Source organism: Rhinatrema bivittatum, chromosome 10 (assembly GCF_901001135.1).
Source record: "Rhinatrema bivittatum chromosome 10, aRhiBiv1.1, whole genome shotgun sequence".
Lineage (NCBI taxonomy): Eukaryota > Metazoa > Chordata > Amphibia > Gymnophiona > Rhinatrematidae > Rhinatrema > Rhinatrema bivittatum.
Genome location: NC_042624.1, coordinates 24,397,404 through 24,412,616, shown reverse-complemented (window position 1 = coordinate 24,412,616; position 15,213 = coordinate 24,397,404). Strand labels below are relative to the sequence as shown.

Here is a 15,213-nt window from a genome sequence, read left to right as displayed (position 1 = left end):
TAACCATGCTAACATGGTTTTCAATATTTAGTTAGTTGAATTCCTTAAGTTCTCATTATTTAAGCAGTTCTGCTTAATTTGTCCTGTGGACTTGAAGCAGAATGGGAATCTTGGCTTATGCCCCCCTCTGCACTCAGCATCCCATCACAGGTAACAGACTGACACATCCTGCATCAGCACAGTGTGACTTGGTGCTCTCTTCCCCATGATCTCCCCTAGGCCCGGACGAGATACATCCACAGCATCACCCTACAAAACCTTAAGCAGAGGACAACTAATAACCTCCAACTAACAAGGCAAGAAATATAACCAGACCGGTATAGAGAAACTGACAAGTTATTTTTATTCTGTAGCTTTCTCCCTATCAGTCTGGAACCCTTGGAATTTACCAAAGCAGCACTTGGCAAGAAAATGTGAGCTTTTACCATATAAATCTCCGCATGCTGCATCGTCCATAGGCAGTTTTATTAATCCTGTCAACTCTACTGAAGCCTGGGCCTGTCCTGCAAAGAATGCACCCTACACACCCAGAGCGAACCTTGACAAATTCTGGCACCACCTTATGCTTAAGCCTTACATGATTCATAAATGCTAAACCATCCGGAAATGGCGATGCACATAATTATAAACAAATACAGCACAATCATAAAACTAAAATAATACATCATCAGATTATTAAACACCTCACATGGCCTTTTATTATCAAAGAATAAGGGGAAAACAGATTCACCAAAATGCCATATCAAATCACAAAAAAAAAAAAAAGGTGAAAAGGAGAAAAAAACATACGTAAATTTTTCAACGTGCAATCATAAATCTTTAAACAGATTCAATCACATTAAAAATGTAAGTTAAGGCTGAATCAGTGTGCAAAACTAGTTCAATTAGAAAACTAAAAATTTGGCAAAATGTGGACAGGATTGTTTTAAGTGGCTTTGACTGCTGACAGCCTCGTTTGATGCTTTTACAGAATTTTTCTGTTTAAATTTTAAAGATTCATGATTACACTTTGAATAATTATGTAAGCTTTTACGATTTGAACCCATTCTTACTCACAGCATAAAATATAAACAATTAGTCAAATTTCTGGAAGTCCTTTGCTGTATCTAAATAATATCTAAATGCTCTCTTAACATTCAGAAAATACAACTGCTTCTCCATGTGATTCCTGGTCAACATCAAAATTCAAGTTAACCGTAGGAATGAAAACAGTTAACCCTACTTTATCATGAAACAGCACTGCAGAAATGGCACAGAGCAAGGCAAAGCCTTAATTTCAATCCGATTTCTGGCTCAACAAAGAGCATCCAAACACAATTCTAACAGGGAGAAAATAAGAATTTTGTCTATCAATTTCCCTGCCATTAACTTTCACACCAAGAATTATGTACACCTCGGTAACATGAGACTAAGGCTCCTCCCCACCATCAGGGCCCAATACTTCTTCACTTAAGCACAGCTGGTTGTAACATTTTATTTATTTATATTAAAAATGTGTGAACCGCTTTACAGCTTTCACCAGTAAATCTTTCAAAGTGATGCACATAATTATAAACAAATACAATACAATCATAAAACAAAAATAATACATCATCATATTATTAAACACCTCACATGGCCATCATTGTTATTTCTTCCTTAGGCTGATTTGCTAGAGTCTATGGTAAGGCAATAATTTTTTTTAAAGGTGAGATAGCTCTGACTCCATCAATGGATCTGATGCGCCTAAAACGCATCAGATCCAATTCCTCTCTGATAGACCATTCCAAACTTTCGGTACTGACATAGTAAGTGAGCGATTCTGCAATCTAACAGGCTTATCATAACTGCTGCTTGGCTGAGAGTACTTTGCCAGCATTGTGGTCTGGAAAAAACTCAAAGAAAATACAACTGATTATCATAATAAAGCATTCATTCATGTTGCTGAATGGGCCAAAGTATATAATAGCTCTAATGTTCAAGAACTGGAATCTGGCAATGACTGTGCAAGTATGTGACAGGTAACGGAATGGTAATTAATGCCACGATGAAATTTCTGCTTCCATTTTATTCACCCAGTTTGTACCAAAGAAGTTCCAACAGGGATGTGTGGATGAAAACCTGAAGAAGCCTTTTGCTAAGTTATAATGTTGAGTGCCAGCATGCATGGAATTCCCCTGGCGTATTCTGTTCTGCACTGCCCGTGTCTCTTTTTACATAGGAGGTAGCTACTCAAACTGTGGAAAGAGACTTGAAAGAAGGAACTGGCTTATTTTATATGTTCCTACAACATCTTATCCAACAACATATTAATACTTTTTTTTCCCTGGCAGACGTTTTTCACTTGCTTCATAAATAATATCCTAAAAGATCGTATTTGCTTAAAACCAAATCAAAGCTCCTTCCCCTTAGATGATGATGCATTAGGGACAGAGGGTTGGCAAAACTAGCTCTTAAAGTGAAAAGCAGAAATATTTCCTGGAGCAAAGGATGGAATAAGAATAGAACTTTGTCTTGAAAAAACTATGCAAACAGACATTGAAGACAGAACTGACACGGACTCTTCTTGCAGAGCATACAGTAACCATGCAAACCAAAAATAAAATCCTGAAGAACTTAATGGTTCAAAAGGAAGATATATCAAAGACTTCAAATCAGATTTTCTGTAATACATTTTGGTTAACATTAACATGATAAATTATAAGAATGTGGACAGAATATATATTACGAAGAATGTGCAGCATAACACGTCACCTATGTGCGAAAACTGAGGTGCACATTTTTTAATTTCATACAAAATAATTTTTTATAACGGCCAAAAATGTCATCCTCAGGGGTAGCCGCTGCAATACTGAGAAATGAGTTTCTCTGAAGAGAATATATGACTCCTGAGGAGGACGGGTTTTGGCCTATGTTGGGCTATTTGAGAGCTATGTTGAGAGTCTGATCCGGTCAACAGTTTGTTAGTTTTTTAATAATTTGCTGGGTAGTCTTGAGTGGAACAATCTTTGCACAAGCTAAGTACATTGATTCTTGTTTAAGGGGATTTTGTGGAGTTTTAGGGCGTGTGTGTGGAATAAAGAAGTCAGAGTAGTGTTCAATGAACGGGTAAATAGTAACAATGAACTGGTAAATGATAATACATGTTGAGCGTCCTTGATTTGAAAATGCCTGAAGCCCTCTGCATGGCAGGCAGCATCAGATTCATGCTGCCACTGTTCTATTTCTCATACAGAGTTCATTGTTAAATTGTTTTTTTGGGCAAAACATTTTTTATACATTTTTATGGAATTAGTAAGTTTGCACCTCAATTTTTGCATATAGGTAACAGAATATTAAAAACAGAATATAAATATATATAATATATATTATATATAATATTAAAAACAGAATATAAAAACTTCACTCACACCAGGCACCGCGCGCTGAAGGAGCGCGTCCAAAGGAGCAGGCCCCTTTGTGCGCAGCCCTTTTTTTCTATCACCTACTAAAAAAAAAAAATAAATTTTTTTTCCTCACCCCAAACAATCCACACACCGAACAAGCATCCACTCAACACAAATGTATCCTACAACCAAACCCCTTAACAAAATGAAACTAATAAACAAAAACAATGCAAACATCCAACTCTCAAACTACTTATTTCTCTCTTTCCTACTGGTTAACGCCCCGCTCAATTATTTAAAAAATTCCTTTAATCAATGACCTAATCATTGACTCCAAACCCGACTTTATAGCAATTACTGAAACTTGGCTCAAAAAAAACAGACACTGTTCTTATTAACCAACTTTCCAACCCTGATTATACCATCTCCTCAATTCCCAGAAAAAACAAAAAAGGAGGTGGATTAATGCTCATCTCAAAAAAAACCCTCCAACTTAAACTTTGTCCACCTAACTCTTCTCCACCATTTGAAATTGCACTATTCGACTCACCTAAACTTCAAATCTGCCTTACCTACTGTCCTCCTGGAACCCTTGACAAAAACTGCTCCCCTTTCATAGAATTTATCATGAATAATATCTCTCTCAACAAACCCATCATAATCCTTGGAGACTTCAACATCCACTTCAATTCTCCTTCTCAATCAAAAACCTGTCAAACTATCTCTGATGCCCTTTCAACTTTAAATCTAAGCCAAATAATCCAATCACCATCTCACAAAGCTGGCCACACTATCGACCTCATCTTCATCAACACTGATTTCTGGCTATCAAACTCTATTCAAACCACAGAAATACCCTGGTCTGACCACCACCTGATTCAAGCAAACTTAACCCTTAACTCCAGTCTTAAACCACATAATACCACCCCCAACAAGTTCTCCTACCGTCCACCATTCAACACTGAACTTCTTCAAAAAACCCTACATACAGAACTAAACAACATAAATCTAGAAGACTCAGAATCTGCAATCTCATCTTGGATAAATATTACAAAGAATGTAGCAGACTCAATCAACCCCATCATTACAAAAACTAAACAACTTATCAAACACAATAACCAATGGTACAATGAGAACATCAGAATTGTCAAACGTCTTCTCAGAAAAAAAGAAAGAATGGAGAAAAAATAAACTCTACAACCTTTAACAACTATCGGAAGAACTTAGCAGATTACAAAAACATCAACAATGCAAAAAAAGAATTCTTCTCCAGCAAAATCTCCAAATTTCACCATAATCCCAGAATGCTTTTCACAATAGTTCAAAAACTTACCAAAAACAACCAAAACTCTACTTGTACCAACCACAGAAGTGATGACTTCGCTGATTTTTTCAGTAAAAAAATCTCAACTAATCCAAACTAACATAACTGAAGACAACCAAATCCTTGAATTCAACGCCAGCCCACCATCTTCATGGTCAAACTTCGAGACCACTTCTACACTGGAAATTCAATCGATTATAAACAAAATGAACCCCGCCAGCCATCCTTTAGACAGCATCCCAATAACAACCCTCAAAAATATTGAACCCACTATTTCTAAAACCATCACCAAAATTGTCCCTAATCGAGGGTAATTACCCCAAATGCCTCAAATCTGCTATCATCAAACCAATCCTAAAAAAGAACAACCTTGATCCTGAACTCCTTACCAACTACCGCCCAATTTCAATCCTCTTGTTCATTGCCAAAACCATTGAGAAAGTTGTACATACTCAACTTGACGATCATCTGGAATCTAACAAAATCCTACCCCCATCCCAATCTGGATTTAGAAAAAATCTCAACACAGAATCTCTCCTCATCTCTCTAAATGACACCATTTTAAGAAGCTTTGACAAAGGCGAAACATACCTCATATTCCTTGACCTCTCAGCCGCCTTCGACACAGTAAACCACAAGATACTGTTAGAGCGACTCTCACAAATTGAACTAACAGGTAACACATTACAATGGTTCTCTTCCTATCTCTCTGATCGAACCTACCAAGTAATAATCAACAACCCATCAAAAATGATCAACCTCCACACTGGTGTCCCCCAGGGCTCAGCGTTATCCGCCACCCTTTTCAACATATACCTTCTCCCCATCTGCCAACTACTCCAAAAACACAAAATAACACACTTCCTATATGCTGATGACATACAGCTTCTGATCCCCATAAAAAAATCAATTGAAGAAACCTACAAAACACCTCAGATCTACTGATTTCTATCAAACAACTCCTAAATTTCCTAAAACTCAATCAATTTTGACAAAACCGAAATTATTCTGATGGATAAAAAACAGAATCCAACTCCTCCACCCCTGTTAACTCCAGATAAACATATGACATCTATAATTCCTACCACCCACACCAGGAACCTTGGAATTATCATTGACAAAGACCTTTCTTTTAAGAACCACATCTCAAATAAAACCAAAGAAGGTTACCACAGACTCCTTACCCTAAGACATCTTAAACCATTTCTCAGCATTGATGACTTCAGAACAGTCCTTCAGCTTCTTATCTTCTCCACCTTTGACTACTGTAACTCTCTACTAATGGGAATACCCTTCTCTTTCCTCAAACCACTCCAAATACTTCAGAACTCCGCTGCGAGAGTCCTAACTGGAACAAAAAGAAATGACCATATTACACCCGTCTTTATCCTCACTTCACTGGCTCCCTATTACTGCACGAATTGCATACAAATCCATGACTATCATCCACAAAATCCTTAACGATCATCAAGGCCTAAACACCCTTAACATAACTCTTCAAAACTCCTCAAGAAATCTACGATCCAATAACGCAAACTACTTATTAATCCCCACCAAAGATGCTCATCTAACATCAACAAGAGACAGCGCCTTCTCCATCGCCTCCCCCAATCTTTGGAACACTCTACCTGAAGACCTGAGAACGCAACACAACATTAAAACCTTCAAAAAAGACCTAAAAACTTTACTGTTTCGCAAATTTTTCACGGACCCCCAATAATCTTCTCATACCTACTCTCAAATGAACTAAGAACTACATTTCCTATCTAACTCATTTCCCTCCTCTTCCAGCCTTACTTTACTTACTAGAATTGTTATTCTATGTTTTTACCTTAATGTTCACAATGTTATAATATCTCAAAATTTCCTTGAATATATTTGTTCACTATGTAAACCGTTATGATGGCTTCACCAAATAACTGTATATAAAACTCTTCAAATAAAAATAAAAAATAAATAAAATATATATTACACAATTCGTTTATACCTACTGGCTACAGATGTAACCTGTGTGCAAAAGGCAGGTCTTCACACAAGGCAGGGCAACCCACGAATCCAGAATGTAGCTGAATATGGAGGACAACATTGTCAGCCCTAACATTTGCAGGAATGGGTTCCTTGAAGTATTACATTTTTAGAGAATGAATTTTCAGGCATCTCCCCCTCTTTTTCTACTTTTTTTTTTTTAAAGTAGAAAACAAAGGGATAAAAGTTCATTCAGCCAGTCCAAGAATCACTCAAAATGAACCAGAAGACCTGCCGCTGAAGAAGCCTGCTTGCACCTAGATGAGAGCGTCCGGTACTATTGCTGCTCAGATTCTGCAGAACCCTGGACTGCGGCTCCTGATGACTACCCCCAGTATTAGCTCTCAGTCAGTCTACCAGCCTGGCCCTGAAAACAGTCCAAGCTAGTAAAGTTAGGAATTAGAGAGAGAGAGAAAAGCCTGCAATTTGAAAGCTTTTTTTGGACTTTTGTCTTTATTTTGACAGAGTGCTATCTATAGCACATCATCATCTGCTGGAAACTGAGAAATGTTTACCTGGTTATTTTATTTCCATAAATTCTGCTACACCAGTGCAATCCAGTCATGTGTGTTATGTCCCCCCCACCAGCAGATGGAGACAGAGCATACAGTTTGCTTTGTGATATCATTGCAACTACTTAGGGGTGGGTGCAGCACAAGGAAAAATCAGTATTCCTATAACAAAGCACTAAACAGATCATAAACAGGAAAATTAGTTCTTACCTGTTACTTTTCGTTCCTGTAGTACCACGGATCAGTCCAGACTGTGGGTTGAGCCTCCTTTCCAGCAGGTGGAGACAGACTAAAACTGAAAGGATATCCTATATGAGGACAGAGCCTATTCTGTAACCCTTCAGTATAACCACTGTCAAAGCAGAAAACAAAGCCAGAATAGGATCAAGCAAGTAACCATAAAGCTCAATGGAGCAACTGTAGAACAAGGCTTCCGGTGTAATTGCTCAGTATTCTTGCAGAAAAATGAAGTATTAGAATCTGCGAATTTGCAAGAAACAAGTTTCGAGAGGACAGAAAGAAAGACAGACAAGGAAGGGCATCTGGACTGATCCGTGGTACTACAGGAATGAAAATTAACAGGTAAGAACTAATTTTCCTTTCCCTGTACGTACCCGGATCAGTCCAGACTGTGTGATGTACCAAAGCTTCCCTAAACCGGGGTGGGACAGAGACAGTCCCGCTCGAAGCACTTGCCGCCCAAAGGAACCAAAAACCGGAGCTTGCACATCCAGACGGTAATGTCGAGCAAAAGTATGCAAGGACGTCCATGTGGTGGCCCTGCAAATCTCCTGCGGAGAGACCGATTGGCTCTCCGCCCAGGAAGTAGCTTGAGAACGTAGCGAATGAGCCTCTAGGCCCTCGGGAACCGCCTGACCTTGGCAAAGATAGGCCGAGGAGATCAGTTCTTTCAACCACCGCGTGATAGTGGTCTTAGAAGCCTGCTTACCCCGATTAGGCCCACTCCAGAGGACAAAAAGATGGTCCGAGACCTGAAAGTCATTGGTAACCTGGAGATAATGAAGTAGAACCCGTTTGACATCCAGCTTACGGAGATCGTCCCCAGTCGTACCCTAATCTCCTCTGGGGAAAACGCAGGGAGTTCTACCGACTGGTTGACATGGAAGTTGGAAACAACCTTTGGCAAAAAAGAAGGGACCGTCTTGAGGGATACCCCTGAATCTGAGAAATGCAAAAAAGGTTCCCGACAGGACAACGCTTGAATCTCGGAGATCCGTCGAGCGGAAGAGATAGCGACCAGAAAAACAGTCTTAAGCGTAAGATATTTCAGCGTAGCGCAATGGAGAGGTTCGAATGGAGCAGCACACAGGGCCCGAAGGACCAGGTTTAGACTCCACGTCGGGCAAGTGGTACGAGAGGGCAGGCGTAGGTGTTTGACGTCCTTCAAGTACCGGATCACATCCAGGTGGCCCGCCAAGGGATGACCGCCTACCCGACCCAGAAGAGAACAGAGAGCGGAGACTTGCACGCGCAGAGAACTGAAGGAAAGGCCCTTGGAAAGACCCTTCTGAAGGAAAGAAAGAACCAACGAAACCAGGGTGGAGCACGCTGCGACACCCGACTCCGCACAAACGGATTCAAAAACCTTCCAGATACGCACGTAAGCCAGAGAAGTCAACTGCTTTCGGGCGCGCAATAAGGTGGAGATGACCTCCTTACGCCTCAGGCGTCGCTGTTCAAAAGCCAGGCCGCTAGACAGAAGCGATCGGCCTGGTCAAAAAATACAGGCCCCTGCCAAAGTAGGCGAGGGAGATGACCTAGCCGAAGAGGGCTGTCCATCGCCAGGTTGATGAGATCCGTGAACCATGGCCTTTGTGGCCACTCGGGCGCCACCACAATCACGGGTCTCCGGTGGAGCTCTATTCTTCTTTTCCCACCAGGGGCCACGGAGGAAACACGTACAGAAGAACGTCCTCTGGCCAAGGGAGAGCCAGAGCATCCACGCCCTTCGAGCTGTGCTCCTTCCAACGGCTGAAGAACTGATTTGCCTTGGCATTGCGCAAGGTCACCATGAGGTCCAGGTGGGGGGATCCCACCTGTCGAGAATCAGAGTCATGGCTGTGTCCAAGAGTTCCCACTCCCCCGGATCGAGCAATTGATTGAGGAAATCGGCCTGAACATTCTCCTTGCCCGCAATGTGGGAGGCTGCTAGGCATTGTAGATGCCGTTCCACCCATGCGAAGAGACGGCTGCGGGTGCCTCCCTGGCGATTGATGTAAGCCACGGTGTTGGAGTTGTTGGACAGTACCCTGACCGCTTTGCCTCTTATCAAGGGAAGAAACTCCTTGAAGAGCCAAGTGTACCGCTCGAGTCTCCAACCGATTGATGTGCCAGTGAGACTGAATCGGCGACCAGATCCCCTGGGTGGACTGGGAGAGACAGACTACACCCCAGCCTGACAAGCTGGCGTCCGTGGTTACTATCGTCCACTGTGGAGCTTGGAGAGGCATTTCCTGAAGTAGATGAGGAAGCGAAAGCCACCACTGCAAGTCGGCGAATGTAGAACAGGAGGACTATGTGAAACTGTTCCGAAATCGGCTGACAGAGAGATAGCAACGCTTTCTGTAACGGTCGCATATTAGCAAAGGCCCAGGGGACTAGGTCGATGGTGGAAGCCATGGATCCCAGGACCTGCAGATAGTCCCAGGCTGTTGGGAGAGGCAACGAAATCAGAGTTTGAATCTGGTCGATCAGCTTGAGAGCCCACGCACGAGGCAAGAAGACCTTGCTCACTCGGGTGTCGAAGTGGGCTCCCAGGAGCTCTAACTCCTGGGAGGGCTGAAGGTTGCTCTTGGAGAAACTGACTATCCACCCGAGCGACAAGAGGAGGGCTAAGACGCGATCCACCGCTTGATGGCAGAGAGCCGCTGACTTGGCCCTGACGAGCCAGTCGTCCAGGTAGGGGTGGAACCAGAATTCCTTCCCGGCGAAGAGCCGCCGCCACCACCATGACCTTGGTGAAGGTGCGAGGCGCGGTTGCGAGGCCGAAGGGAAGCACCCGAAACTGGAAATCCTGGTTGAGTACATGGAAGCAAAGATACTTCTGGTAGTCGCGGTGAATCGGAATATGGAAGTACGCCTCTGCAAGATCGAGTGAAGCGAGGGACTCTCCGGGGCGAACTGCTGCGATAACCGCTCGCAGGGTTTCCATGCGGAAATGTGGAATCTTGAGAGCCCGGTTGACCCTCTTGAGGTCCAAGATCGGGCGATAAGAGCCGTCTTTCTTGGGAACGATGAAGTAAATAGAATACTGGCTGGCGCCAAGCTCCCTCTCTGGGACCGGGACCACCGCGCCCAGACGCAGGAGCCTGGCGAGGGTTTGTTCCACTGTGTCCCTCTTGGACCGCCCGCATGGGGGAGAAAAAGATCCGGAAGGTCGCAAACAAACAATCTCAAAGGCATACCTGTCTCTGATAATGTCGAGGACCCACTGGTCCGACGTGATTTTGACCCATTCCTCGAAAAACAAGGAGAGGCGGCCGCCTATGGAGGGGACCGTCAACTGAACTTCACTGTGTGGCAGGCTTAGGGGTGAAGCGCGCGGGCTGGCCTTCACGAAAGGGCTGCGACCAAGACTGAGACTGGGAAGAATAACCCCTCGAGGAGCCACCCCGTCCGCGTGGGGTATATAGTCTCTGACCCTGGAAGCGAGGACGAGAGGATGTGAAGGAACGGGATGTTTAGGACAGTCCTCCGGAAGCTTATGGACCTTATTTTCTCCTAAAGAATCCATAAGCTTCTCAAGGTCCTCACCAAAGAGCAGCTTACCTTTAAAAGGCAATGTGCCTAACCGGGCTTTGGAGGACGGATTGGCCGACCAATTGCGTAGCCAGAGAAGAAGTCTGGCGGACACCGCCGAAGCCATTGCCTTCGCCTGAACGCAGATTAGATCGTAGAGAGCATCTGCCTCATAAGCAACGACGGCTTCCAGACGCTCAGCCTGCTCTGCCTCTGGGTGCCGAGTAACTGCTGAACCCACCTGAGGCCTGCCCGCAGCATGAGACTGCTGCAGAAAGTCGCCTGGACTCCAAGAGCCAGGACTTCGAAGATATGTTTCATGTGAGCTTCGAGCTTGCGGTCCTGCCCGTTCTTCAGTGCAGTCGATCCCTCCACCAGGATCGTAGTATGCTTGGTGACCGCAGAGACTGAGGAATCCACAGAGGGATTTTTCAGTATTTCCAAGCATTCCTCCGGGAGGGGATAGAGCTTGTCCATGGCACGCCCCACCCGGAGTGCCCCCTCGGGAGCCTCCCATTCCCTCAGGAGCAACAGCTTGTGCATGGGATGAAAAGGGAAGGCACTTGCCGGAGCCCTAAGTCCCACCAGGACCGGGTCCATATCCTTAGGCAACGAGTCCATGAGGGTATCCGCAGGGGGCTCCTCTAACCCCAATTCCTGGAGGACAAAGGGGATAAGGGGCTCCAACTCCTCCCTGTGGAACATACGGAGGACTCTGGGATCGTCCCTCTCCAGGGGGAAAGTAACCTCTGTATCCGGGATAGCGGCAGGATCCGGGGGTACCGGGTCAACTGGGGGGTCAGGGAAATTCAAATTAATAAAAAATTTAAAAAATATCTAACTGTCCGCATTGATGAGAAGATCCACTTACAGCATATTACCTGTCCACACTCTGGAGAAACAGAAATGACACAGGGAGGACAGGCAGAAAACAACAAAGGTTGAGAAGGAAGACCTATTCCTCTGAATTACATATGTACATTACATATGACAGGCAGCTGACAACCAGATTTCTCTTTCTTAATGTAAGCCAATTTCCTGCGAGGGCCCGGGACTGGTGTAGCAGGATTCAAGGAAAGAAAATTAACAGGTGAAAATGTCTCCTTCCATTTTTATTTATACTTTTTTATACCGACCTTCATGAAAAAATATCATATCAAATCGGTTTACAAGGAACAGTGTGATAAAACCTTAACCTTAACATAAACAAAGTTGCAGGAAAGTTACAATGAAACAGGGGTAATGGGGCTAAGGAGTAGGAGACGCTAGAAGCGGAAGGAGTAACTCAGTAACAATAATTTCATCCTACTACACCCATCCAGTCCACACGAGCGGGAAGCATCAACGCCCAACCGCTCGGGAGGGAGGAAGTAAAGGCTGTATTGAAGACACCAGCTCCAAACTATAGTGCTTAGCAAAGAATGCAAGGACAACCTAGTAGATGCCTTACCAATGTCCTTTTGACACAATAAATGGTTTGGCCAAGACGATGGTGCTCCAGAAGAGCGACCATGAATAATTTGTTTTGGGGGGTGCAGATAGCACATAAGAACATGCCATGCTGGGTCAGACCAAGGGTCCATCAAGCCCAGCATCCTGTTTCCAACAGATACTGTGGTGTTAAATCCATCTTGTTAGAGTAACTTACCCATACACCGTGCTCTGATCAGCCAGCATCCCTGGCTGTTGAACAGAAAGGATAAGTAACCACCAAGTATCTAATAAGTACCAGATGGACAGCTAAGAATATCAAGGAATTGCTGCCGCCTTGACACTTCTCTTTACAGAAAGTCGGCAAAATTTGAATAATTTTATGTCATCTGCAAATTTGATCAATTCACTTGTTCCCTTTTCCAGATCATTTAAGAATAAGTTAAACAGCACAGGTCCAAGTATTGACCCCTGTGATACTCCATTAATGACCTCTCTCCATTTGGAAAACTGAATTTAGTCCTACCCTCTGTGTCAAGCCTTTTAACCAATCCTCCCTAGCCCATTACTTTATGATTTCCTGAGGAACCTCTCATGGCAGACTTTATTTATTTATTTACTATTTTTCTATGCCGGCTTTCACGACCGGGGGTCGCATCAAACCGGTTTACAATTAACAATTCGTGCAATGAACAGAAAACTTGAGGAACTAAACTTTGTCAAATGCCATCTGCTGAAGGCAGACAAGACTGGTTTTTCCCTGTGCTGCGCTTCCCCCTAAGTAGTGGCGACGTAACAAAGGAAAACTGTGCGCTCTGCCTTTATCTGCTGGGATGGGGACATAAGCACTCATCTGTCTGGGCTGGACCGGTGTAGCAGGATGAAATGGTCATGAAGAAGAGAACTCCAAGTCACATGATGCTGTGAATGTTAGTGATTCCTGTCTGCCACCTGTGCTGGGATGAACAATACCATGGGAGGTGGTCACCACACTTAAAACCTTTAGACACAGAATGCCATGCGTCTTATTGCATGGAACATAAAAAAATTATTTTAAAGAGGAATGATTCTAGGTCTGTGGTCCAAAAGATATATCTCTATAGATTTTTCATGAGCTTAATGCATGAGACCAAATTAAACTGTAGGAGAGAAATTTTATAACAGCCCATGAAGGGCTGAAGTCTACATGAAAAAAGTACATGTGGACGTCAGCCCTAGTTTTCAACGTGAACTTAGACGCATAACTCCACTTTGAAAGTGAGTGAGTATGTGCATACCCCTGTATGGCTACATAAGCACACACACACACTTTACACTGCTTGGGAGCAAACATGAATATGTGTGTGCGCGCATTTATGTGCACACTTTCAAAAATCAAAAGTATGTGCGACGATGGATCCCCTGCCCCCCCTATCACCACCTCCGGGAATGCATCTTTCAAATACATGTAAAAGTATTGCAAAACAAAAAAACCCCCTCACTTCTGTGAGTACGTTTAATCATGCAACATTGGGTTAATTCTCAAAAAGCAGATACATTCATGTAAAACTGTGCTTTATGCACACACATGCTTTTAAAAATGACTCCCCAAGTTATTACTTAGTTAATCCTTTGGAATTTAAGTGCCTTTGAAATTATCAATAGATTTAACTGTTCCCACTTTACAAAAGACAATAATTCTGAAAACGTTTATTCCTACCAGTGCCTCCAAAGGCATCCAAACATGCGGCGGGTTTTCTTTCCTCTACAAAGGCAGCTAATGCACAGAAAATGAACTGCCTGGAAGACAACAAAGTATCATGAACAGCAGCATATTTATGCTGACCAGGCAAGTATTTCTATTGAGCTACCGTATTTTTTGCTCCATAAGACGCACTTTTTTTCCCCCAAAAGTGGGGGGGGAAATGTCTGTGCGTCTTATGGAGCGAATATTAAAAAAAAACAAACAAAAACAAAAAACCTAACTACAACTCCCCCACCCTCCTGACCCCCCAAGACTTGCCAAAAGTCCCTGGTGGCCCAGCGGGGGTCTGGGAGCGATCTCCTGCACTTGGGCCACTGGCTGCCGGTATTCAAAATGGCGCCGACAGCCTTTGCCCTTACTATGTCACAGGGGCTACTGGTGCCATTGGTCAGCCCCTGTCACATGGTAGGAGCAATGGACGGCCGGCAAGGATAACTATTCTACCAGAGACCAGACTGGGACCACCACAATACTCTATATTGGCCACTGGCTAACTGTCAGGTGTTCAGGACTACTGAACAGTGCAGGGCATATTAAACATGCTCCTCATCCAGCATTTGCTGGTCTCGGTTTATAAAATCCAGACATTTTCACTTGAGCCTGCATATTTATCTCAAGATATTAGGTCCCATTTCATTCAGTGCCAGCGGAGCTGGTTGTTTGTGCACAGTTTTCTGCTATGGAGAAAGAGATTACACAGGGCTTAATAGCAGCCAAGGCTGAGCCTAGCACAGTGCAGCCCCCTCCCCCACCTTGATGTTAAAGAGAGGGGGGGGGGGGGGAGGGTGTGGAGAGGCCTCTTCCTCAGCCTCTGGAAGGAAGAGGGATGGCGTGGGAAGGAAAGAGAGGACGTGGGAGATCATTCAGTTGTACACTTTTTCACAGTGCTCCTGTCATTACATAGGATTAGAGCTGTTTTATTTTTGTCTTACAATTATGTTTAACCATTATGAATGTTTTTATCCAAGTAAACCACCTTGAATCTATTGACCAGGCAGAACAGAAACGTTTAAAAATAAAGAAATATACAGCGCAGGTCCTGGCCCCAGCGAT

The 15,213-nt window shown here is 43.6% G+C and overlaps 1 protein-coding gene across 1 annotated transcript in view; it reads right to left on the bottom strand.

Annotated features, from left to right (window-relative positions):
- TRMT1L (tRNA methyltransferase 1 like) overlaps positions 1-15,213 on the bottom strand; it is a 114,155-nt gene that overhangs the window by 54,141 nt on the left and 44,801 nt on the right. Inside the window, exon 8 of the mRNA XM_029618737.1 lies at positions 14,116-14,195. Within this exon, the coding sequence (XP_029474597.1) occupies positions 14,116-14,195 (80 nt within the window). The remainder of the gene's footprint in view (positions 1-14,115; positions 14,196-15,213) is intronic.